Raw genomic sequence first — 25,215 nt, forward strand, 5'->3', positions numbered from 1 at the left:
TGTAGTATTTAAACTAACAATGAGAACACAAAGCATACAGTAAACCTTAAATGACACAAATGAATGAGACAATAGTTTGATTAAAAGAATAAACATGTATATAGATGCCTGTATGTATGCCTGCTTATATTCTGAGTCTTTCTTTTAAAAGCATATTCATTATTTCAAACTCAGTGTAAATGAACGTCATGAACACATGAATATAACACATTTACATGACTTTTACTAAACTTTGGGGATTTTTTATTTTTTTCAAGGACTTTTCCAGGCCTGGAAATAACCATTTATAAACTCCATGACTGTAAGAACCCTGCTAGTTGTTCTTCACCAGTAAGAACACATTCAGCTTCTTAGCTACACAAATATATTTTAAGATTGGCCTGAAAACCTTTTCATTCAGGAAGGCATTTTTTAACCTTCCTGAATGTTAATTTGTTGTCAGCTTTTTTTTCTTCCTTTTTTGTATTATGGGTTGCTTTATGTTTTACCTATGTTTTTATTTGTTTGACTATATGTTGGCTCTGTGCACTCTAAGATTCTTTTGAAAGAAAAGTGCGGTAAAAATGATATGCATTATTATTATTCTAAATAATCCAGTGGTAGAAGTACAACAGCACTAAAGGATCCTCCTGTGTCATTAGTCCAATAAGGACGTGTGTGAGCTGATCAGTCCATCCCATAAACACAATAGATCAAAAGGCTGACGTCATGGTTTGTGAGGTCCAGAATCAGAGGACGCTGACCGACCCCCTCTTCAAAGAGATGCTGGCCCAGGATGAGGGCTGAACTTGTGCGCGTGCAAACGTGCACGTGGTGAGTGTGTGCGTGTAGAAGTGACCCCGTGTATAAAAGCTGTGCAGCGGGCGCGGGGCGCACAGTGCCTGCGTCTCTCTGGACTGATCCCTGGAGCTGCATCTCTTGGACCGTCCCCTGGAGCTTCTCTGACCCGGCATGATGTTCCCCTGCAGCGGCCTGCCGCCGCCTCTGTACCCGGGCTTGCTGCGTCCCGCGGCGGCGCTCTCCTCGCCGCTGAGCCGCTCCTTCCACTCGGGCTTCCTGGTGGAAGACCTCCTCCGACTGAGCCAGCCGGTCAGCTACCTACAGCGGGCTTTCTCTTGCAGGGGTCCCGGGGACTTGCTCCCGCTCGGCGCGGCCCCGCTGGAGCCCGGCGCGCCGCCGAGCCGCGGCCAGCCGGCCGGCGCTGCGCACGCAGCCTGCCCGGCATCTGGGTACCTGAAGTTTGGTGTGAGTGCCATCCTGGCGCCGTCAACACGGAGCGGTGAGTCACGGGCCATGTGCCGGAGGACGGAGCCTAATGATCAGTAAAACATGCATTATTCATAATATTATTTATTATTATGATTATGATTATTAGAAGTAGTAGTTGTTTCAAAATCTCACAATTGCCTCTGCAATATTAAATCCTCTGAGGAAAACCAACTCTGCGAACTGCTGCTCCTCTCACAAAATAATAATATTAATAATAATATTAATACATAGACAGTAAACTAATACATTGCCTGTTGAGGTGCATCAGAAACAATTTAACTGTTTTATGTTATATGTTTTATGTTATCTGTTTTTTCAATCAATTCTTATTTCCAGTTATTAAATATTGGATATTTAAATGTTCCTTTATTTATCAGCTGTGTTCTCTTTCCGCTCCTCAGTCCAGAGTCTTCAGGCCAAGTCCTTCCCGTTGCCCTTCTTTGACGGCGGCCTTCATCCTTTCATCAGAGCGTCCTACTTCACAGGTTGGTGGCCGAGAGTCACTGAGGTCTCTCATCATCATTTCTCAATATCAAATCTCATTCTCAGCCAAACAGAAACCACACAAACTGCACGTTAAAACAGTTACAAGAATCCTATAAAACATCAGATTATGAATCTTAAACTCTCCAAAGGGAGATTTAGGTCAAACATCACTTATTCACTCACATGGATCCTCTGATGAAGGTTTCACGACCGGCGAGGGCCTCGTCTTCACTTTGGCATCCCGCTCCTATCCACCATATAATATACTAATAGAATAGAATAATAATATAATAATATAATGTGTGATAATATGACGCATCCATATCTTTCACAGCCTGTATGGAGATCACTAAACACTAATACTCATAGTATTACTAATAATAAACATGTTTATTATTAGTAATCATAATAAGCATGTTTGGCACTGAACATTTTAGTGATATTGATTAATATGCAAATTAATTATTTCATACTGGGATTCCATTACCCTCCCTTGTGTGTTCGGGTCGAAACATTTTAGGTTTTAAATGCATAAAGAACCACATCAATGTGTTTATTGCATCACAGCTTTTTCACTGTCAGGAACCTCTATTTACACAAAATAAAACAAAAACATTTTTGTTTCACTAAATTATGAAACGCTCTGGTTGAAATGATGACCTTTGTGTTGTTAGGGTCGGTTTGACCCAGTTATAAAAATAAGATCTGCTTGATTGGTTGTTGTTTGTTTGACCTTACAAATCTATATTTTGTGTTTTGACCTGTTCTGCTTTCCATTTTGTGTTTTTATTAAAGTTATATTGCTGAAAAAAATACTTTTTAGCCTTTTTCTTGAAGTAAATATACATTACATTTAGCATATATGTTACTATAGTTAATATTAAAATGAAAACATAAATAAAACAAATGTATTTAAGAGACGTGTTCTCTCAGTAATAGTCAGGTAACACAACAACCTTTTATTTATGTATATGATTCTCTTGAGGTTCATTTTAACATTTCTTTAATTGAAATGGAGGTATCCTGACAAAGAAAAGGCCCAGAGGCCCACACCAAAAATATTAAAACATCATGTGTTCATCCTTAGTCTCTTTCTGTTCATGTATATATTATTAGTCATGTGTTCATGTATAAGGAAGCCTAACAAGGTCACCAAGAGATGAGGAACACATTGGATGATAGATCATTGTCTTTAGTGTATTTTACAGCTGATTTAATGATGTGATGATGATGATGATGATGATGATGATGATGATGGTGTGGATGCTGATGTGATGATGATGGTGTGGATGCTGATGTGATGATGATGGTGTGGATGCTGATGTGATGATGATGATGATGATGGTGTGGATGCTGATGTGATGATGATGATGGTGTGGATGCTGATGATGATGATGATGATGGTGTGGATGCTGATGTGATGATGATGGTGTGGATGCTGATGTGATGATGATGATGATGGTGTGGATGCTGATCTGATGATGATGATGATGGTGTGGATGCTGATGTGATGATGATGATGGTGTGGATGCTGATCTGATGATGATGATGGTGTGGATGCTGATGTGATGATGATGGTGTGGATGCTGATGTGATGATGATGATGATGGTGTGGATGCTGATGTGATGATGATGATGATGTGGATGCTGATGTGATGATGATGATGGTGTGGATGCTGATGATGATGATGATGATGGTGTGGATGCTGATGTGATGATGATGGTGTGGATGCTGATGTGATGATGATGATGATGGTGTGGATGCTGATCTGATGATGATGATGATGGTGTGGATGCTGATGTGATGATGATGATGGTGTGGATGCTGATCTGATGATGATGATGGTGTGGATGCTGATGTGATGATGATGGTGTGGATGCTGATGTGATGATGATGATGATGGTGTGGATGCTGATGTGATGATGATGATGGTGTGGATGCTGATCTGATGATGATGATGGTGTGGATGCTGATGTGATGATGATGGTGTGGATGCTGATGTGATGATGATGATGATGGTGTGGATGCTGATGTGATGATGATGATGATGTGGATGCTGATGTGATGATGATGATGATGGTGTGGATGCTGATGTGATGATGATGGTGTGGATGCTGATGTGATGATGATGATGGTGTGGATGCTGATCTGATGATGATGATGGTGTGGATGCTGATGTGATGATGATGTGATGATGATGATGGTGTGGATGCTGATGTGATGATGATGATGGTGTGGATGCTGATGTGATGATGATGATGGTGTAGATGCTGATCTGATGATGATGATGGTGTGGATGCTGATATGATGATGATGATGATGATGATGGTGTGGATGCTGATGTAATGATGATGATGGTGTGGATGCTGATGTGATGATGATGATGGTGTGGATGCTGATGTGATGATGATGATGATGGTGTGGATGCTGATGTGATGATGATGATGATGGTGTGGATGCTGATGTGATGATGATGATGGTGTGGATGCTGATGTGATGATGATGATGATGGTGTAGATGCTGATATGATGATGATGATGATGGTGTGGATGATGATGATGGTGTGGATGCTGATATGATGATGATGATGATGGTGTGGATGCTGATGTGATGATGATGATGATGATGATGATGATGGTGTGGATGCTTATGTGATGATGATGTGGAGGCTGTGCTGCTGATGTGATGATGATGATGATGGTGTGGATGCTGATGTGATGATGATGTGATGATGATGATGATGGTGTGGATGCTGATGTGATGATGATGATGATGATGGTGTGAATGCTGATTTGATGATGATGATGATGATGATGATGATGATGGTGTGAATGCTGATGTGATGATGATGATGATGATGATGATGATGATGATGATGATGATGATGGTGATGGTGTGAATGCTGATGTGATGATGATGATGATGATGATGATGGTGATGGTGTGAATGCTGATGTGATGATGATGATGGTGTGAATGCTGATGTGATGATGATGATGATGATGATGATGATGATGATGGTGATGGTGATGGTGTGGATGCTGATGTGATGATGATGATGATGATGATGATGATGATGATGATGATGATGGTGATGGTGTGAATGCTGATGTGATGATGATGATGATGGTGTGGATGCTGATGTGATGATGATGATGATGATGATGATGATGGTGTGGATGCTAATGTGATGATGATGATGATGATGATGGTGTGGATGCTGATGTGATGATGATGATGATGATGATGATGATGATGATGTGTGAATGCTGATGTGATGATGATGATGATGATGATGGTGTGGATGCTGATGTGATGATGATGATGATGATGATGATGATGATGATGATGATGATGGTGTGGATGCTGATGTGATGATGATGATGATGGTGTGGATGCTGATGTGATGATGATGATGATGATGATGTGTGAATGCTGATGTGATGATGATGATGATGATGGTGTGGATGCTGATGTGATGATGATGATGTGTGAATGCTGATGTGATTGATGATGATGATGATGATGATGATGATGATGATGGTGTGAATGCTGATGTGATGATGATGATGATGATGATGATGATGATGATGATGATGGTGATGGTGTGGATGCTGATGTGATGATGATGATGATGATGATGATGATGATGATGGTGATGGTGTGAATGCTGATGTGATGATGATGATGATGGTGTGGATGCTGATGTGATGATGATGATGATGATGATGATGGTGTGGATGCTGATGTGATGATGATGATGATGATGATGATGATGATGGTGTGGATGCTGATGTGATGATGATGATGATGATGATGATGATGATGATGTGTGAATGCTGATGTGATGATGATGATGATGATGATGATGATGGTGTGGATGCTGATGTGATGATGATGATGATGATGATGGTGTGGATGCTGATGTGATGATGATGATGATGATGGTGTGGATGCTGATGTGATGATGATGATGATGGTGTGGATGCTGATGTGATGATGATGATGATGATGATGATGGTGTGGATGCTGATATGATGATGATGATGATGATGATGATGATGATGATGATGATGATGATGATGATGGTGTGGATGCTGATGTGATGATGATGATGGTGTGGATGCTGATGTGATGATGATGATGATGATGATGGTGTGGATGCTGATGTGATGATGATGTGGAGGCTCTGCTGCTGATGTGCTCTCATTCTTCCGCATGGGAATTCCCCGGACAGCTTGGAATCAGCTCCGCCCATTTGAAGGTCTATTTAGGTGAAGCACTGACTGCTGACATTAGCACCAGTTGCCCCAATCTACAAATTAGTCCAGTTGGTCACGCTCTCAACGTATCAGGGCCGTTGGTCACGCTCTCAATGTGAGGCGGGTTTCTTCCCAGCTCAGGAACTCAGCGCCTCTTCACGCGCTGTCGTTTTCCCACCAGCCCCTCTGCAGCCCACAAAGATCCTAACCGTGACCAATAGGAGCCAAAACCTCACACACACACACACACACACACACACACACACACACACACACACACACACACACACACACACACACACACACACACACATATATTTTCCCATGTTGCCCATCAGATTGATGATCATAATTGTAGCCATATGAGCGCGTAGAGCTCATGTTTGATGAGCAGCAGTGAGGAGCCGTGTCATCATCCTGAGCCGTGTCATCATCCTGAGCCGTGTCATCATCCTGAGCCGTGTCATCATCCTGAGCCGTGTCATCATCCTGAGCCGTGTCATCATCCTGAGGCGTGTCATCATCCTGAGGCGTGTCATCATCCTGAGGCGTGTCATCATCCTGAGCCGTGTCATCATCCTGAGCCGTGTCATCATCCTGAGCCGTGTCATCACACTGAGCGTCTTTAATGGGCCTGTAATGGACCTGCCTGTTGTCGGCCTTTTCCACTCTGTTCATTACAACACAATCACTTTCCTCGGTGCATTGGCAGCCTGTAAAGCCCTTCATGCCTCATTAGTGGCAGTGTGGGCTCCAAAGCTCATTAACATAGGCTCTGTTTCCACTGCTGGACAAATTGGGGTTTTTTAACACCAGATTTCAGGCAGAACAAGTATATTATGGCAGCTTGTGGGCTAATGATGTAAGTAAGAAGGGAGGACTCTCCTGGTATCACTGAGGAATGTGAAGGTTTAGCAGCATCAAAGCTTCTAGTCAGAAATCAAATCCAAACGTATTCATTTAGAAACAAAATTTTTACCGAATACGACACTAAGAATAACAAGAACATCAAGAAAATGTGATGGATGGATTAATAACATTGTAGACACATTGTAGGCACACAAACAATGAAAAAGAAGCCAGACGTAAACCAAAAGGCTCAGATGGTAAATGGACTGTAGTCTCTTGACCACTCAAAGCGCTTGAAAACTACATGTCATCATTCACACATTCACACATTCACACCCTGATGCTCAGCCTTCCTCACGTCTGCTTCGTGGAACGTGGGAGTTAAAGCCACCAGTAGCAGTTCTGTGGTTCCGTGTAGAAAATCCCAGCGATGGGATGTTTTGTCTCCTCAAAGTTGGCCGGGGCCCAAAGATTCTTACATAATTTGATTAATTCTTATTTTAATTCATTGTTTGGTATGAAGCTGCACTGCAGGACAGGAAGGCACTCCAGCATGTGATACACACTGCACAGTTCATCTCAGGACCAGCCTTCCCCTCTCCTCAAGACATTTACTCCACCAGGGTAACCAGGAGAGCAGCCCACATCATCAGGGACAGAACACACCACATCTTCAGGGATAGAACACACCACATCATCAGGGACACACACACCACATCACCAGGGACAGAACACACTACATCATCAGGGACAAAACACAACACATCATCAGGGACACAACACACCACATCACCAGAGACAGAACACACCACATCATCAGGGACACAACACACCACATCACCAGAGACAGAACACACCACATCATTAGGGACAGAACACACCACATCATCAGGGACACAACACACCACATTACCAGAGACAGAACACACCACATCATCAGGGACACAACACACCACATTACCAGAGACAGAACACACCACATCATCAGGGACAGAACACACCACATCATCAGGGACAGAACACACCACATAGCCAGAGACAGAACACACCACATCATCAGGGACAGAACACACCACATCACCAGAGACAGAACACACCACATCATCAGAGACACACCACACCACATCACCAGAGACAGAACTCACCATATCATCAGGGACAGAACACACCACATCCTCTGGGACAAAACACACCACATCACCAGAGACAGAACACACCACATCATCAGGGACAGAACACACCACATCATCAGGGACAGAACATATCATCATGGACACAACACACCACATCATCAGGGACACAACACACCACATCATCAGGGACAGAACACACCACATCACACCACATCATCAGGGACAGAACACACCACATCATCAGGGACACAAGACACCACATCATAAGGGACATAACACACCACATCATCAGGGACAAAACACACCACATCATCAGGGACACAACACACCACATCATCAGGGACACAACACACCACATCATCAGGGACAGAACACACCACGCCATCAGGGACAGAACACACCCCATCATCAGGGACACAACACACCACACCATCAGGGACAGAACATACCACATCATCAGGGACAGAACACACCACATCCTCTGGGACAAAACACACCACATCACCAGAGACAGAACACACCACATCATCAGGGACAGAACACACCACATCATCAGGGACAGAACACACCACATCACCAGAGACAAAACACACCACATCATCAGGGACAGAACATATCATCATGGACACAACACACCACATCATCAGGGACACAACACACCACATCATCAGGGACAGAACACACCACATCACACCACATCATCAGGGACAGAACACACCACATCATCAGGGACACAAGACACCACATCATAAGGGACATAACACACCACATCATCAGGGACAAAACACACCACATCACCAGGGACACAACACACCACATCATCAGGGACAGAACACACCACATCATCAGGGACAGAACACACCACGCCATCAGGGACAGAACACACCCCATCATCAGGGACACAACACACCACACCATCAGGGACACAACATACCACATCATCAGGGACAGAACACACCACATCATCAGGGACAGAACACACCACACCATCAGGGACAGAACACACCACATCATCAGGGACAGAACACACCACATCATCAGGGACAGAACACACCACATCATCAGGGACAGAACACACCCCCAGCACAGACTCTTCTCGCTCCTGCCATCAGGCAGACGCTACAGGAGTCACTGAACGGTGAACGGCTGCTGCTGTGACTTCATATCACGACTATACTGCAATGCACTTTATACACTGATGGTGCAATGCTGCTATCATATTGTTGTGCCTTATTGTGTGCAATACTCTTACTATATGTTGTGCCTTATTTTGTTTAATTTTGTGTATTAGGTGGACCCAGCAAAACTAATTGTACAGAGTTACTCTGTTATCTGTGCATATGACAATAAAAATATCTTGAATCTTGAATCTCTTGTTCATCATTAGCCAGTAGCAGAATGCTCGATGACAACTGCAATGCAATGTGTAGGGACGTCCTTTGAATCTCTTTTGTCCCTCCAGCCTCGTCCTCGGTGGTTCCGGTCCCGGGAACCTTTTCGTGGCCCCTGGCCCCCAGAGGGAAACCCAGGAGGGGCATGCTGAGGCGGGCTGTGTTCTCAGACCTCCAGAGGAAGGCCCTGGAGAGAACCTTCCAGAGGCAGAAATACATCAGCAAACCAGACAGGAAGAAACTGGCCAGTAAACTGGGCCTTAAAGACTCCCAGGTACTCATCAGGGACCTTTGGACCCAAATGACCCAAATGTATTGTAGACACTTTATAGAATGTATTCTATGCCTCTGCTCTCACGTTGTGTTTTTAAAAACTGCTAGTAGTCGATGAGGCGACATTCACACACGGGTTGTTTTCTGTCCTGTGAAGGTGAAGATCTGGTTTCAGAACCGCAGGATGAAATGGAGGAACTCCAAAGAGAGGGAGCTGCTGTCCACCGGCGGCTGTCGCCAGCAGACCCTGCCCACCAAGACCAATCCCCACCCAGACCTCACCGATGTAGGCAGCACCCACTGCCAGCGGCTGGACAGCCACGAGTCCCGTCTTCACCACCACCACCACCACCATCACCGCCATCTTTCCTCTCCGTCTGAGTCCGGCAAACAGTCGGAGCTCTCGGAGTCAGACAGTGAAGAGATCACCGTGTCGTAAGATTCAGACTCGGGGTCTTTCTCAAAAGATCCCGTCAGCTGCGACGATGACTCCACAAAAACTGCTGAATACCACAAGTGCTTGAATCTGCTCTGTACATATCTTTATTTACTCAGCCCTCTGTGCCATACGCCTGTACAGTGTTGTTTATATGACTTGTATATCGATATACAGTGAATAAGGTATAGTTATTTTAGATATTTGTAGAAAGACATGTCTAAAACTCTTAAATATACAGTCTTCTTTCCAGACATATTTGTATTCTTTATATTTTCTCAAATAAATCTCAACAGTGTGATTTTGTGTTTTACTGTCCTGCTTTACTCTGTTCATGAAGTACATCCTGAACATGAGGCGTCTCATGTTAAACTAGACTTTACAAGCTGGTTTAGCCACTGGTCAGCTAGCCGAGACCCTGTGTGGACAACTTCAGGGAACTCTAGTCGTTGGCGGCCACAAGGTGTCCGGAGTCTGTCGGTGTGTGAATGACATGTGAGGTTAGGGTTAGTGGACGTGTGCGAGTCAAAGGGTTTGACACTACACGGCATGCAGGCCTCAGGAGGGGTGAAGCCTTGTCAACTAGCAAACCACCCATCTTATGGTTGAAGGACTCAGAGCAGCTCATACTTCAGTACAAAAACAGCACAAACTCATTACATTTCATTTCATTTAGCTGAGGCTTTCATCCAAAGAGGCTGACAATAAGTGATTCAACCATGAGGACAAACTCAGAACAACAAGAATCAAGAAAGTAGAATTTCTTCAGTAAAGTTGAACCTCAAAGTGCTGTCAGTAAGAGCTCTTTAGCCTTCCTCGTGTGTTCGGCTCGACCCGTTTTAGGTTTGACACGAAATAAAACAAAACACAAATTTCACTAAATGATAAAACGCTCTGGTTGAAATGACCTTTGTGTTATTAGGGTCGGTTTTGACCCAGTTATAAAAATAAGATTTTTTTGATTGGTTGTTTGTTTGACCTTGCAAATCTATATTTTGTGTTATGACTTGTTCTGCTTTTCATTTTGTGTTTGTAATGAAGTTATATTGCTGAAAAAAATACTTTTTAACCTTTTCCTTGAAGTAAATATATATGGGTCAAAATTGACCCGTAACACCATAGATGTTACTATAGTTAATAATATTAAAATGAAAAAATAAATAAAATAAATGTATTTAAGAGACGTGTTCTAATACCCTCAGTAACAGTCAGGTCACACAACAACCTTGTATTTATGTATATGATTCTCTCGAGGTTCATTTGAACATTTCTTTAATTGAAATGTGTTTTTAGTAGTGATGTGTCCTTCGTGTCGAGTCACCAGGTAGATTTTGGTGAAGCGTATGGAGGCTTGTGTCGGTGACGTTGGAGCCTCTGAGCCGCCGCACCACGTGACTGATTCAGAACATGGATCGTGGGTTTGCCGTGATTTGAAACATAAGAGGCAGAGAAACTCAATGATCCCCTTCCTCTCTGTTCAGCTTCATGTGAGCTGTGAAAGCATTTTATGAAGCAGGAGGAATAGTCTCAAAGCCCAGCACTGTGGAAAAGTTCTTATTTTTACTTAAACATTTGGACTCATCAACATGGACGAGCGGAGCCAAGGCTCGAACCACCGATGCTCTGACTGAAAGTCGGATATTCTAACCACCGACCCACAGTCGCATCACATTCTTCCCAATTGGTTTCGAGTTTTGATTTTGACCCCACCATTATATCATAAAGATAGACAATATTAATAAGTTAATAATTGATGTATTGGCGTCACAAACATAATTTATTCAATTTAAAGCTTCACACACAAAGCTATGGTGTCGTTATGATCACTGCCTGTTTTACATCTATTGTCCACCTGGTGGCGCAGTAGAGCAGATGAAGCTCCGTGAAGCTTCGGCCCATGAGCGAACCGACTGGATGGAAAGCTTCAAAGCTTCAAAGCTTCATCTCCATCACTAGTGTTCAGTTTGCGACGGAAGATTGTAGAGACTCAAGGAAAAAAAAAGAAAAGTCGGTCATTTTCCACTGATTATACAAGGAAAGCACCAATGTGAGAACAGTACTGACATTCAAGTTAAACCCAATAACAACGTTAGTGTTATTTTGTTTTACTTCCTTCAGATAACGGACAAGGCCGTCATGAAAACAATGATTTAATTACACAGCAGGTTTGTTAATGGAAACTTTATTTACATGAGAAAACAAAAACAATCACTGACTTCATGCCATATTGTTTAAGCCTAAAGACACACACACACACACACACACACACCAGAGTGGCTGCTGTTAGATAAGTGGAGGAGTGAGTGGAGAACAGTAAGTACAGTATTTACAGCACTCGGAGTCGGCTCTGCCTGAGTGAAGCGGCTCGGTCCAGACCCTGGAGAAGAGCAGTACATGTTAACCTGCAGGTTTAAATCCCTTCCAAACACGACAGTTGACCCTTTAGAGATTGGCTGGGATGAACAATGTGAAAACATTTGATTCTTTTAAATCTGAGAAATTGAAACCATGGACTTGCAACTAACGCGTAGCAGAGGCCCCAAAACACTGGACAGACTCCCCATGTGACCCGGTCCCAACACCTGCTTATAACGAACACCGGCATACAGCTGTGCTTCGTGGTTGAACTCCATCGCACGGCTCCACGTCGCTGTGGAAACGCAGCGCAACTTACTTTGTAGCAGGAAAAATATCTAAAATTGATAGAAATCAGACACCTCGCAGATTAAAGTTGGTGCTGCACCATTAGCCACCAATAAATGCTAATTCGACAATTTTCCTTTGCCGATACAGATGCTCCCGGTGCTTAGAATTACAAGGGGATACTATAACAGTGTTAAGCCACAAGGGGGCGGTCACGCGCTGCATTTATACAGCTACAGGTGAGCTCTTCACAAGCACCTCTCCATCAAATCCAGCAGCAGTGACGTTGTACATCATGGTGAAACCGCAAGAAACCACATTTCTTTAGTTTAGTCCTGACATGAGAAGCACTTTATAACAGTTAAGTGGTTACAGCCTTTAAATATGTACAATCATATTGTGCCGCGATACTGAAAGAGAGAGCAGGGGAAGTTTACCATTTATTTAATTTAATGATCGGAGTAAAAACATGGGAGAGGGTGGAAGGAGACAGGCAGGCAGCTGGGACAGGACTTCAGGCTGGGCTTCGTCTGCTGCTGCCTGGTTTCTTCCATCCACCAGAACACGAACACGGGATGATGTTCTACCAGCAGCTGCACGCCACAGGGATGAGATGAAGAGGCGACGTGGCGCTCCTTACTGCCGGTTGCTCTTGATCTTCTCCAGACGTTTCTTCAGGTCGTCCAGGTTGGCCGCCGGTGAAGCCGAGCGGGTGTGTGCTTGCGTCGGGGAATGGGAGTGTGTGTTCTGTTCCTGCTGGTACAGCTCTCTAGACTCTTTGAGCTGGGACAGCTTACTGTGGAGCATGTCGGTGGACGAGGCCACCGGCGGCTTGGAGGACAGCAGGGAGGACATGGGAGGCCGCTGCTGAGGCTCGTCCTCGCTGCCGCCCACACTTTGCTGCTGCAGGTAGAGAGGAACACACGGAGAGCTTTTTGTTGGGGCTTGAACAGCTTTCTTCCTCCAAAGCGGGGCGCGACAAAACAGTTTGAGAACCACTGGGTTAAGCCTAGTTCATGGTGGTCAGGGTCAGGTACTGGGATGTGGTGGTTAGGGTCAGGTACTGGGATGTGGTGGTCAGGGTCAGGTACTGGGATGTGATGGTTAGGGTCAGGTACTGGGATGTGGTGGTCAGGGTCAGGTACTGGGATGTGATGTTAGGGTCAGGTACTGGGATGTGGTGGTCAGGTACTGGGATGTGATGTCAGGGTCAGGTACTGGGATGTGATGTCAGGGTCAGGTACTGGGATGTGATGTCAGGGTCAGGTACTGGGATGTGATGTTAGGGTCGGGTACTGGGATGTGTGTGATTACACCAACCTTGGAGTTGTTTTCCAGGCCTTGTCTCTGTCTGAGGATCTTGAGTCTCTCATAGTAAACGGCTGGTTTCAGCTCTTCATTGTTACTGCTCAGACCGAAGTCCACGCCGTGCTGAGGGATCACTGCGAAGACACGAACACGTTACTATACAGGACTGGCTCCATGGTGACCAGAGGGCCGCTGACCGCTCCCAGTTCTACCTGCTGAGGTCTGGATGCGGGGCTTGCCCTCCCTCTCTGACTCGATGATGCGAAGGCCTCTCTCCACGTAGCTCTGGAAGAACTGGGACGTGTTTTTGAGGAAGGGCTCCAGGTCTGCGTCCGTGTACTTCTGTTTGTACTCGTACAACTCCGTCAAACCCTGCCAAGGAGACTGGACGCATTACTGAAACTTTTCCGAGCCCTTCATCAAAATATATTCATATTTTCTCTGAGCTTTTAAAAGCCAACTGTAATAGAAACATTCCCTTTAAGTTTAAAACTGCAACAACTAGTACACGTGTATGACTTGAAGGATGGAGCCGCGCTGACCTCTTTGGTGTTCTCCTTGGAGCCAATCTTCTTGAAGATTTCAGACAGAATGTCGCTGACCTTGGCCTTCGACATCCGATCCTCCTGGGAGCAAAACGGATCATTTAGGATCACTCACCCGAAGACAACGATGCAGCTTGTATTTGCATGCGTGGCTCACCGTGTGCAGACCGCTCTTCTCGTTGCCACGGTCACTCTTGGGTCCTGAGAGGTTTCCAGAGTGTTTGACCACCCGCCTCAGATGGGCCTCCAACTCGGACTCATTGCGATTCTCTATCATTGATAGGTGTTCCAGGATCTGTTGATCAATGCATTTATACAAACGTTCAAACCTCATGAAGACCACAGTGAAGTGATCGCAGCAGAACGATGACGACCGATAGGACGCAGTACATGTGTCGCTACCTTGGCCCCCGTGAGCTTGCAGAGTGTGTGCAAGAGAGTCTTCAGGGTCCTGTGAGGGACGTCACTCTTGAGCTGCTTGAGTTTCTCTTTGGGGAAAATCTTCATGAAGTTGTGGACGTCCAGTAAGATCCGATCCAGGTTGATGTTGTCGATGGTCTCTGGGAGAAAGCGGATCATCCTCCACAGACACTGAACACACACAGCCACAGGGTCAGATAACGGACAGCAGGCCGGAATGAGGACGTGGAGACGCTCCTTACCTTCATGACCAGCTCAGAGAACATTGGAGGGGCTGTCGTGAGTAAACTGTCCTGAAGCAACACCAGCAGCGCACTGCAGAGACAGGAAGGGTGAGCAACCAAGTGGTTGTAGTTTCTTCTTCATTATTATGATTATTACGAGTCGTTGTTCTCGTCAGCAGCTGCATTGTGGCCACATCATGTCACTGAATTCACTAAGGGACAATTCTAATAATGACAAATATTAGCTGGTTCTTACTTCCCTCACTGAGTCAGGAGGTCACACACACTCTCTCTCACACACACACACTAACCTGAGCATGTTGGTCTGGTCAGACCTCTCCAGAACTCTGGTCACCAGCATGTTGACTGATCTAATGACCTGCCGCCCGTCTTCTATGTCCTCTATTCGGTCATCCAGCATCAGTAACATCACACCGTGCATCAGGTCCTTCAACACACCCATAGAGGCCTCTCGGGCCAGGGACTCCATGGAGAACAACTAATGGAAAGAGAATGTCACCTCAGCATCATTCCACACTAGAGCGGCTCACTGAATGCAGGGCTACTAGTGGTCCTGAGTCTAAAAGTAGGTTGGGGGCAGAGCTTTCAGTCATCGGGCTCCTCTTCTGTGGAACCAGCTTCACTTTCAGTCCGGGGGCAGACAGTCACCTCATGTAAGAGTAGACTGAAGACTTTCCTCTTTGATGGCGCTTATAGTTAGGACTGGTTCAGGTCTATAGTTAGGACTGGTTCAGGTTTATAGTTAGGACTGGTTCAGGTCTATAGTTAGGACTGGTTCAGGTCTATAGTTAGGACTGGTTCAGGTCTATAGTTAGGACTGGCTCAGGTCTATAGTTAGGACTGGCTCAGGTCTATAGTTAGGACTGGCTCAGGTCTATAGTTAGGGCTGGCTCAGGTCTATAGTTAGGACTGGTTCAGGTGTTAGTTAGGACTGGTTCAGGTGTTAGTTAGGACTGGTTCAGGTCTATAGTTAGGACTGGTTCAGGTCTATAGTTAGGGCTGGTTCAGGTTTATAGTTAGGACTGGTTCAGGTGTTAGTTAGGACTGGTTCAGGTCTATAGTTAGGGCTGGCTCAGGTCTATAGTTAGGGCTGGTTCAGGTTTATAGTTAGGACTGGTTCAGGTGTTAGTTAGGACTGGTTCAGGTCTATAGTTAGGACTGGTTCAGGTCTATAGTTAGGGCTGGTTCAGGTCTATAGTTAGGACTGGTTCAGGTCTATAGTTAGGGCTGGTTCAGGTCTATAGTTAGGGCTGGTTCAGGTCTATAGTTAGAGCTGGCTCAGGTCTATAATTAGGACTGGCTCAGGTCTATAGTTAGGGCTGGCTCAGGTTTGTCCTGGTCCAGGCCCTAGGTAGGCTGCTATCGGCCTGGACTGCTGTGGGGCATCTTAGAGAAACGGAGAGAGGAGCTCAGTGCATCCTGTCCTTCTGAATGAATTCATGCCACATTACCAACTCTACTTCTTCACGGAGTCTTTGTGGTTTCTCGCCTCACAGGTTGCATCGATCGTGGTTTCATCTGGACTCTGGTCATGCCAGACACACACTGCTACTAGAATTATTAGTGGCATTACTAATACAATCGCTGATACCATTACTGTTTTTAATCATCATGTTTATTCTATTGCATCCACTGTTATTATTGGTAGTCTTAACTTTCTTATCATGCGTATACTACTCATCATATGAATAACATCTGTCATATTCATGTAATGTGCTGTAACTCTGTTACGTTGTTCATTCTGGTCACATGACATCTATTCTTCTGTCCATCCTGATAGAGCATCCTCCTCTGTTGCTCTATGAGGGTTCTTCCTTTTCTCCCCGTTACGGAGTTTTGTCCTGATCCGATGTGAGGTCCCGGCACAGGGATGTTATGTGTACCGATTGTAAAGCCCTCCGAGGATAATTTGTGATTTTGGGCTAAAATGAATTGAATCATCATCAATATAGTTACTGACGCATCACGCGAGTGTGTGTGACTCACAGAGAGCATGTTTCCTATGATGCAGCTGTACAGTTTGATGATGTCCTTCTTCTCCAGCCGCTCATCGGCCATGTGCGTGCTGTAGACCAGCCTCAGCTGCATGAAGGTAGCAATCAGGAACTGATCGATGTGTCCCGACATGACTTCTGCCTTGTCCTCCTGCCGCAGCACCTCGTCGATCTACAGGGACAAACCAGTTTTGAGCCCAACTCAATGCTGTATTCATGCTTTTACCTGGCGTTTCAATTTGTCTTGGCTATGTGCAGGGTTGGATTTTGCTCTTTGGTGGATAGACTTTGAGACGCTTTCATTTCTCTGCAAACTTGTGATTTATTTGGCTAACATCTACACCATACTGATGGATCTGTTATAGGCCTTCAAAGATGATTGCTAGGTGTTGGCTCCAGCTCCTTCTAGGCCTCACCCTTTGTCCAATGATGTTTTCTAGCTCCAGTAATTGCAATAGTGGCAGAAGACGATAAACACAAAGCCAAGCTTCTAATGATCCCTTCATCAGTGCTGCCTAAGAAGCCATCTTCATGTGCTCATACCTGAGCCAGTGCTTGTATGCTGTTGTTGATGTCACCGCTGGCCACCTGAGAGATCACAAAGTTGATGGTGGAGGCTGTGCTGTTGTGGAGGTCATCATAGTGCGGAGAGACTGAACGCATCCTTTGAACACAAAAACACTTTCAATATTAAAATCACAGAAAGGTTTGTTTTCCCAGTTTTACTTTCCGTCTGACCTGCGTATGCTCGAGTGTCGGTGTTAGTCTTGTTGCGTTTACTTGGGCTCAGGGATCATGATGGGCTCCAGCAGCTCGTCCAGCTTGTGTTGGACGAGGTCCGGCAGCTCACACACTCGGCTCTGGTCCATCTCGATCATGTCCAGGTCCAACTGGAACTCCTTGGGGATGGAGGGGTGGGAGGACTCGCTGTGCTGGGCGTTCTGCCGGGCTTGGCTGGATGGAAGGAAGGACGGTACATGTAGTCCATTGTATTATTGATCAGTCTCTTTTAGCTTTAGTCCTGACTGACACCAGCTTTTGCGCATTAGATTGAGAATCTATGACAGTATGCGAGTGTGTCAGTAAGCCTCCCTCTAATGAGTGTATCCAGAGCAAGGAGGTCAAGATAAACAAGGATAAAATGTTTGAGATCCTCTCACGGCACTTTCAGTGGGAATAAATTCCATTTAAAAAAAAAGCATAATTTTCTTGCTTTGGCTTAAAAAAAAAACAACCTCAATATCTAATTCTAATGAGTTTCAAACCACTTTAACAGTTAGAAAATGGATAAACATTTAGATGAGACAACTGTGTGAGTTTAGCCGCCAGTGCATCCTCGCTCTGAGGATCCGTTTAAAAAGGACTTTATTACAGTTCAAGTGATTGACTGGAACTTTTCCAAATTACAGTTTGACTGAAAGGACTGGAGCTGATCAGCACTGAGCTAAAACCAACATTAAGCATTTCTGTTTAATGATGGTTGTCCACATTAATGAAAAACAATTTTGTCTCCTCCTTCAACTGTCATTTATCGCTGCAATGTAATCAATATAACATTGCAAAATGTGGTCCTGTGTCCAAATAATGCAGAAAAGTGTTCATGCATGGTTACTTCTAGACTAGATTATTGCAATTCCTAATTACCAGGCTGCTCTAATAAATTAAAATCAAGACTCTTCCTGTCCACACAGATTTGTTGTTCACAGTATTCATCATCAGACCAGCAACTAGAAAGCATTAACATGGATCTCCAGATCGTATATCTCTATTGAATCTAGGCCGATGAAGATTGGCAGTAGATCTTTTCTCACACTATGGTTAAACTAATTATATCCAAAATGCTCCCGCACTGCAAAGTAAGGCTCTTTTTGCCAGAGAAAAGGGCTGGAGAGTCGTTTACAACAACGCTTCAGGTGAGCAAGACTCTCAAACACAAAACAAACCAGCACACATACAAGTGTTACGCAACTCACGGAGAACACGAACACGAACACGAACACACACACACACACACACACACACACACACACACACTTTGGACCTTGGCATTACCCAGACCTCTGCAGTGCTACTGGACGGGCGGCAGCGGGTCACGTGTTCGTAATGAACCGCCACGGCCCGTAGCGTGGAACCAGAGTTCACAAGAGCAAATATCGCCCGGACACATTCAGCACGATTGTCACTTCAGTCCCTCGCACTATGGCGAGCTGAAATTAAAGAGAGCTGAAAGAACCGCCTGCAGGTTTCCTGGTCAGCTTCAACGTAACAGGGAGGGTTGTGTCCACGACGAGGACGGCATGTCTGACTGTAAAGTCTCATGCAAGTGTTGTGAACTATAAAGCCTTGGGTTTTGTAAATTCAGATAAAAAAAAATTGAACCACCTAAAATTATTGAGAATTATAAAAGGAAACGATTCCACAAAAAGATTGAGAAAAAAAACTTCCTGGCTGGGAGTCGAACCAGTGATCCTGATTGAAAGACGGGCTTGCTAACCATTGAGCCACAGTCCAATCGATTAGAGTTTTGACATTACTAAAGATATTGCCCAAGGGCGAGGGAATTTGTTGAGGGGAGCCCAGGCAGGTAAACAGTGGGCTGATGTCTGAATGTTTGGTCTTTATGTTTCTAGTTGGTTGTAGAAAGACCTTCAAATAGGGTTTACCATCCAAAAACCTTCACCAATGATTTAAACAGAGAAATATTGTCGTTATTATGCTGCGATTTTACTGGTCCGGCCCACTTGAGATCAAAATGAGAAGCATGTGGCCCCTTCACTAACATGAGTTTGACACCGCTGATCTAGAGCATCAGATAGGGGACTTGTCTGTTCTGGTCTTGTTAGACCTTAGTGCTGATAAAGGACTTGTCTGTTCTGGTCTTGTTAGACCTTAGTGCTGATAAAGGACTTGTCTCTGTACTGGTCTTGTTAGACCTTAGTGCTGATAAAGGACTTGTCTCTGTACTGGTCTTGTTAGACCTTAGTGCTGCTAAAGGACTTGTCTCTGGTCTTGTTAGACCTTAGTGCTGCTAAAGGACTTGTCTCTGGTCTTGTTAGACCTTAGTGCTGATAAAGGACTTGTCTCTGGTCTTGTTAGACCTTAGTGCTGATAAAGGACTTGTCTCTGTACTGGTCTTGTTAGACCTTAGTGCTGATAAAGGACTTGTCTCTGCACTGGTCTTGTTAGACCTTAGTGCTGATAAAGGACTTGTCTCTGCACTGGTCTTGTTAGACCTTAGTGCTGATAAAGGACTTGTCTCTGTTCTGGTCTTGTTAGACCTTAGTGCTGATAAAGGACTTGTCTCTGTTCTGGTCTTGTTAGACCTTAGTGCTGATAAAGGACTTGTCTCTGCACTGGTCTTGTTAGACCTTAGTACTGATAAACTTCAAGCGTGTCTTAAAGACATAAAAAACCTGAAGTCGGACAAGACTGAAGTTATTTTACTCGGCCCAGAACACCTCAGAAATCAATGATATGGTTTCTCTTGATGGCATCGCTCTGGCATCCACCACCACCGTAATAAATCTCAGAGTTATTTTTGACCAGGACCTGTCCTTTAACTCCCACGTAAAACACAAGGACTGCTTTTTTTCACCTACGTACTATATTACCCCACTAGAGAGCTCATAGTACCATATTACCCCACTAGAGAGCTCATAGTACCATATTACCCCACTAGAGAGCTCATAGTACCATATTACCCCACTAGAGAGCTCATCGTACCATATTACCCCACTAGAGAGCTCATCGTACCATAGTACCCCACTAGAGAGCTCATCGTACCATATTACCCCACTAGAGAGCTCATCGTACCATATTACCCCACTAGCTCATAGTACCATATTACCCCACTAGAGAGCTCATAGTACCATATTACCCCACTAGAGAGCTCATAGTACCCCACTAGAGAGCTCATCGTACCATATTACCCCACTAGAGAGCTCATCGTACCATATTACCCCACTAGAGAGCTCATAGTACCATATTACCCCACTAGAGAGCTCATAGTACCCCACTAGAGAGCTCATCGTACCATATTACCCCACTAGAGAGCTCATCGTACCATATTACCCCACTAGCTCATAGTACCATATTACCCCACTAGAGAGCTCATAGTACCCCACTAGAGAGCTCATAGTACCATAGTACCCCACTAGCTCATAGTACCATATTACCCCACTAGCTCATAGTACCATATTACCCCACTAGCTCATAGTACCATATTACCCCACTAGAGAGCTCATTGTACCATATTACCCCACTAGAGAGCTCATCGTACCATATTACCCCACTAGAGAGCTCATCGTACCATAGTACCCCACTAGAGAGCTCATAGTACCATAGTACCCCACTAGAGAGCTCATAGTACCATAGTACCCCACTAGAGAGCTCATCGTACCATATTACCCCACTAGAGAGCTCATCGTACCATAGTACCCCACTAGAGAGCTCATCGTACCATATTACCCCACTAGAGAGCTCATCGTACCATAGTACCCCACTAGAGAGCTCATAGTACCATAGTACCCCACTAGAGAGCTCATAGTACCATATTACCCCACTAGCTCATAGTACCATATTACCCCACTAGCTCATAGTACCATATTACACCACTAGAGAGCTCATAGTACCATATTACCCCACTAGAGAGATCATTGTACCATATTACCCCACTAGAGAGCTCATTGTACCATATTACCCCACTAGAGAGCTCATAGTACCATATTACCCCACTAGAGAGTTCATAGTACCATATTACCCCACTAGAGAGCTCATATTACCCCACTAGAGAGCTCATATTACCCCACTAGAGAGCTCATATTACCCCACTAGAGAGCTCATATTACCCCACTAGAGAGCTCATATTACCATATTACCCCACTAGAGAGCTCATATTACCCCACTAGAGAGCTCATATTACCCCACTAGAGAGCTGCGCTCACTGAATGCAGGGTTACTTGTGGTTCCTAGAGTCTTAAAAGTAGGATGGAGGTCAGAGCCTTCAGTTATCAAGCTCTTCTTCTGTGAAACCAGCTTCCACGTTCAGTCCGGGGGGCAGACAGTCACCTCATTTAAGAGGCTGGGGGGCTGGCTCAGGCCTATAGTTGGGGCTGGTTTTTATTATAATTTGTATACTACATCCATCGTTGCTGCTATTATCGGTAGCTGTAACTTTTTCATCATACCTACTACTCATATTCATGTGATGTGCTGTAACGTTGTTCATTCTGTACACATGACATCTATTGCTTCTGTCCATCAAGATTAGGGCTGCAACAACAAATCGATAAAAATCGATTATCAAAACCGTTGGCAACGAATTTCATTATCGATTCGTTGTGTCGCGCGATTATTGCACCGGGCAATAAGTCGCGTAGAAGAAAAAAAAGAAAAAAGAGCAGAGCAACTGGCCGGCCAGCGTTTCTGAGATTGGAGTGAGACACGAGAAAAGCTGAGGTTGTGATCTTCTCGAAAATAGAAGATCTTTGACAAGTCGAGTCTTGGCCAATCAGCGTCTTCATGTTCCTCAAACTTGTTTTTAATGGAAGCTAGTCAGCTTGCTATCGCGTTAGCTAACGTGTTTGGTTGTGTATTGTCGTTAAAGTTACGTTATGTTCCGTTACAGTTCAGTCTTGCTTGTAAAAAAACGTAACGTGATGAAACATGCCGTCATCCCCCGGTCTGGTTCAGTTCACGCTGTCACTTGTTAACGTTAAACCGGCTCACCGGAGGATCTGGCTGCAGGTTGTTTTTTTTTTACTCAAAGTAGAAGGGTTAATTTTTTATTTTTTTTTGGTGTCAAACTCAAGGCGCGACGGCTTGAAAGCCATGAAATCGCGGACCCGTTTTCAGTCCGTCAGTACGGTCATTTTACATGAAAAAAAAAAATAAATAAATCCTGTGCTTTTATTTTGAAGGGATTTTTTAATGCGGCAGAGTGCAATTTATTCAATTTCAGTCATATTGATGTAATGTGTTGTAACTCTGTTACGTTGTTCATTCTGGTCACATGACATCTATTGCTTCTGTCCATCCGGGGAGAGGGATCCTCCTCTGTTGCTCAATGAAGGTTCTTCCTGTTTCCCTGTGAAAGGTTTTACTGTCTTTATTTGGAGAGTTTTTCCTGATCTGATGTGAGGTCCCGGGACAGGATATTATGTTATAGATTGCACATTTTAATTTGTGATCTTGGGCTATATAAAATAAACTGAATTGAATATTCACACACTTCTCAATGCTGCACACTTTACTTGCGTGAGTTTACACATCGGACTATTTGTGATAGTTCGCTTCATTCCGTGAAAGGGAATATTTCTGTTTGGCATACTGTGACACTATCTCACTTTCAAACGGCGCCATATTTTCATTAAATCAAATTGAGAAGTTGAAAATGTTCCTCGCGGCTTGTCATTCAGGGTGATGGTGGGTCCTGCAGCCAGACCAGGTGAACCACTGCCCCAGACCACATGCATGTTCTTAGAGTTATGTCCTTCTCAACAGTGACAAAAAAAGCTTTGAACAAAGTTAATATAATAACGTGTGTTTTAATCTTTGTCTTTGTTATTTTCATCTGTTAAGTTTGATCTGTGATAGAGTAATGTGGGTTTCTTAACCCTAAATTAAATGGATTTATGTCGTAGTAACAGAGAAATTTTAATTTTTGGCTCGGGGGGGGGAGTATGATGTGGCTCTTTGTGGTAACAGAGTAAAACATGTGGCTCTTAGTCTCTGACTGGTTGGCCACCCCTGCTCTAGAGGTTCCTTCCCTTTTCTCCCTGTTAAAGGATTTTTTCTGGAAGTCTTCCGGTGCCGATGTGAGGTCCCAGGACGGACGATGTTGTACAGAGTGTAAAACCCTCTGAGGCAAATTTGTAATTTTGGGCAATACAAAATGAATTGAAAAAGAAAAAAGATGTAGCCATCAACGGGGGACAAATTCTTGCCAAAAATAGATTTTTCAAGAATACAAAGTGTCCCTATATTTGTAGCTGGCAAAAGCCGGTACAGTATAAACAACATCTACAAGTACACTGAAGGGATGATGGGGAAGTGACAGCTTGACATGTTGACTAGTAGTCTGGTGACTAAAGCTCAACGTCACAGCAAACATTTACATTGGTTAGTCTTTTGAACGATGATATTAGATCACACTGAGGGAAGTTCTCACAATGACAACATGGAGAAAGAGGGGCGAGGAGGAAGAGGTACTCACATCCTATACGTGCGATACATTATTCTGCTCCAGGAGAAAAGGAAGGCAGAGCAGAGAAAAGAGGAAATCACTCAGGAAGAAAAGATGAAGGGTTAAGAGACGGACAGAAGACGGACGGCTGCTTTCACAGACAGTGGAGAGGATGGTATGTGCCAATTGTCCTTTAAATTAAGTATCTGTGAGAGCAACCCAGCATGCAATGACTAAAACACGACGAGAAGGACAGATTAGTGGCAAGCAGAACACCAACATTCAAAAGATTATGAGCTTGAGTCCAACCGTCCTCAGCATGAAGGAGGATGTCATGTTTGTTGATAGAATGGATAACGTGCTCATGAGACCCGCTGGAAGAGTTGGGTTTAGTGCATTCACGACAAGTCATGTCCAACCAGGAGCGCTTTTAACGGCACGGATTTAGGAGCACGCTACGCGCCCGACCTGTAAGATGGACGTTTTGTTTACTGGCCAACATCACCCAATACATCACTTCTGTGAAACACGCTTCCCCTGCCAGAGAAACTCTGTACTTTAAAGACACAGGACCTTTGACATGGAACAGACCAGGTGGGAGTTTTGTGAAACCTTTAGTCCAGTCTACTGCTTAACCTAAACCTTTAGTCCAGTCTACTGCTTAACTTAAACCTTTAGTCCAGTCTACTGCTTAACCTAAACCTTTAGTCCAGTCTTCTGCTTAACTTAAACCTTTAGTCCAGTCTACTGCTTAACTTAAACCTTTAGTCCAGTCTTC

At 44.4% G+C, this 25,215-nt stretch overlaps 2 protein-coding genes across 2 annotated transcripts in view; one reads left to right on the forward strand and one right to left on the reverse strand.

The window, feature by feature from the left end:
* Window positions 1-951: 951 nt before the first annotated feature.
* LOC306740861 (homeobox protein DBX1-B-like) lies at window positions 952-10,102 on the forward strand (the record flags this gene model as incomplete). The annotated part of the gene is made up of 4 exons (XM_079223097.1): window positions 952-1,279; window positions 1,671-1,754; window positions 9,462-9,664; window positions 9,821-10,102. 4 exons carry the CDS (start codon window positions 952-954, stop codon window positions 10,100-10,102), a joined length of 897 nt encoding a protein of 298 aa, XP_079079223.1.
* Window positions 10,103-11,937: 1,835 nt separating this feature from the next.
* Window positions 11,938-25,215, reverse strand: part of ckap5 (cytoskeleton associated protein 5) — a 42,376-nt gene continuing 29,098 nt past the window's right edge. Inside the window, exons 34-45 of the mRNA XM_079223088.1 lie at window positions 24,468-24,491; window positions 18,035-18,208; window positions 17,798-17,918; window positions 17,247-17,426; window positions 15,551-15,738; window positions 15,258-15,330; window positions 14,998-15,186; window positions 14,753-14,890; window positions 14,593-14,676; window positions 14,263-14,422; window positions 14,063-14,184; window positions 11,938-13,645 (exon numbers count right to left, since the gene is read on the reverse strand). Of these exons, the coding sequence (XP_079079214.1) occupies window positions 13,379-13,645; window positions 14,063-14,184; window positions 14,263-14,422; window positions 14,593-14,676; window positions 14,753-14,890; window positions 14,998-15,186; window positions 15,258-15,330; window positions 15,551-15,738; window positions 17,247-17,426; window positions 17,798-17,918; window positions 18,035-18,208; window positions 24,468-24,491 (1,720 nt within the window). The 3' untranslated portion in view covers window positions 11,938-13,378. The remainder of the gene's footprint in view (window positions 13,646-14,062; window positions 14,185-14,262; window positions 14,423-14,592; window positions 14,677-14,752; window positions 14,891-14,997; window positions 15,187-15,257; window positions 15,331-15,550; window positions 15,739-17,246; window positions 17,427-17,797; window positions 17,919-18,034; window positions 18,209-24,467; window positions 24,492-25,215) is intronic.

This window comes from Taurulus bubalis, assembly GCF_910589615.1.
Source record: "Taurulus bubalis genome assembly, chromosome: 9".
Taxonomy (NCBI): Eukaryota; Metazoa; Chordata; class Actinopteri; order Perciformes; family Cottidae; genus Taurulus; species Taurulus bubalis.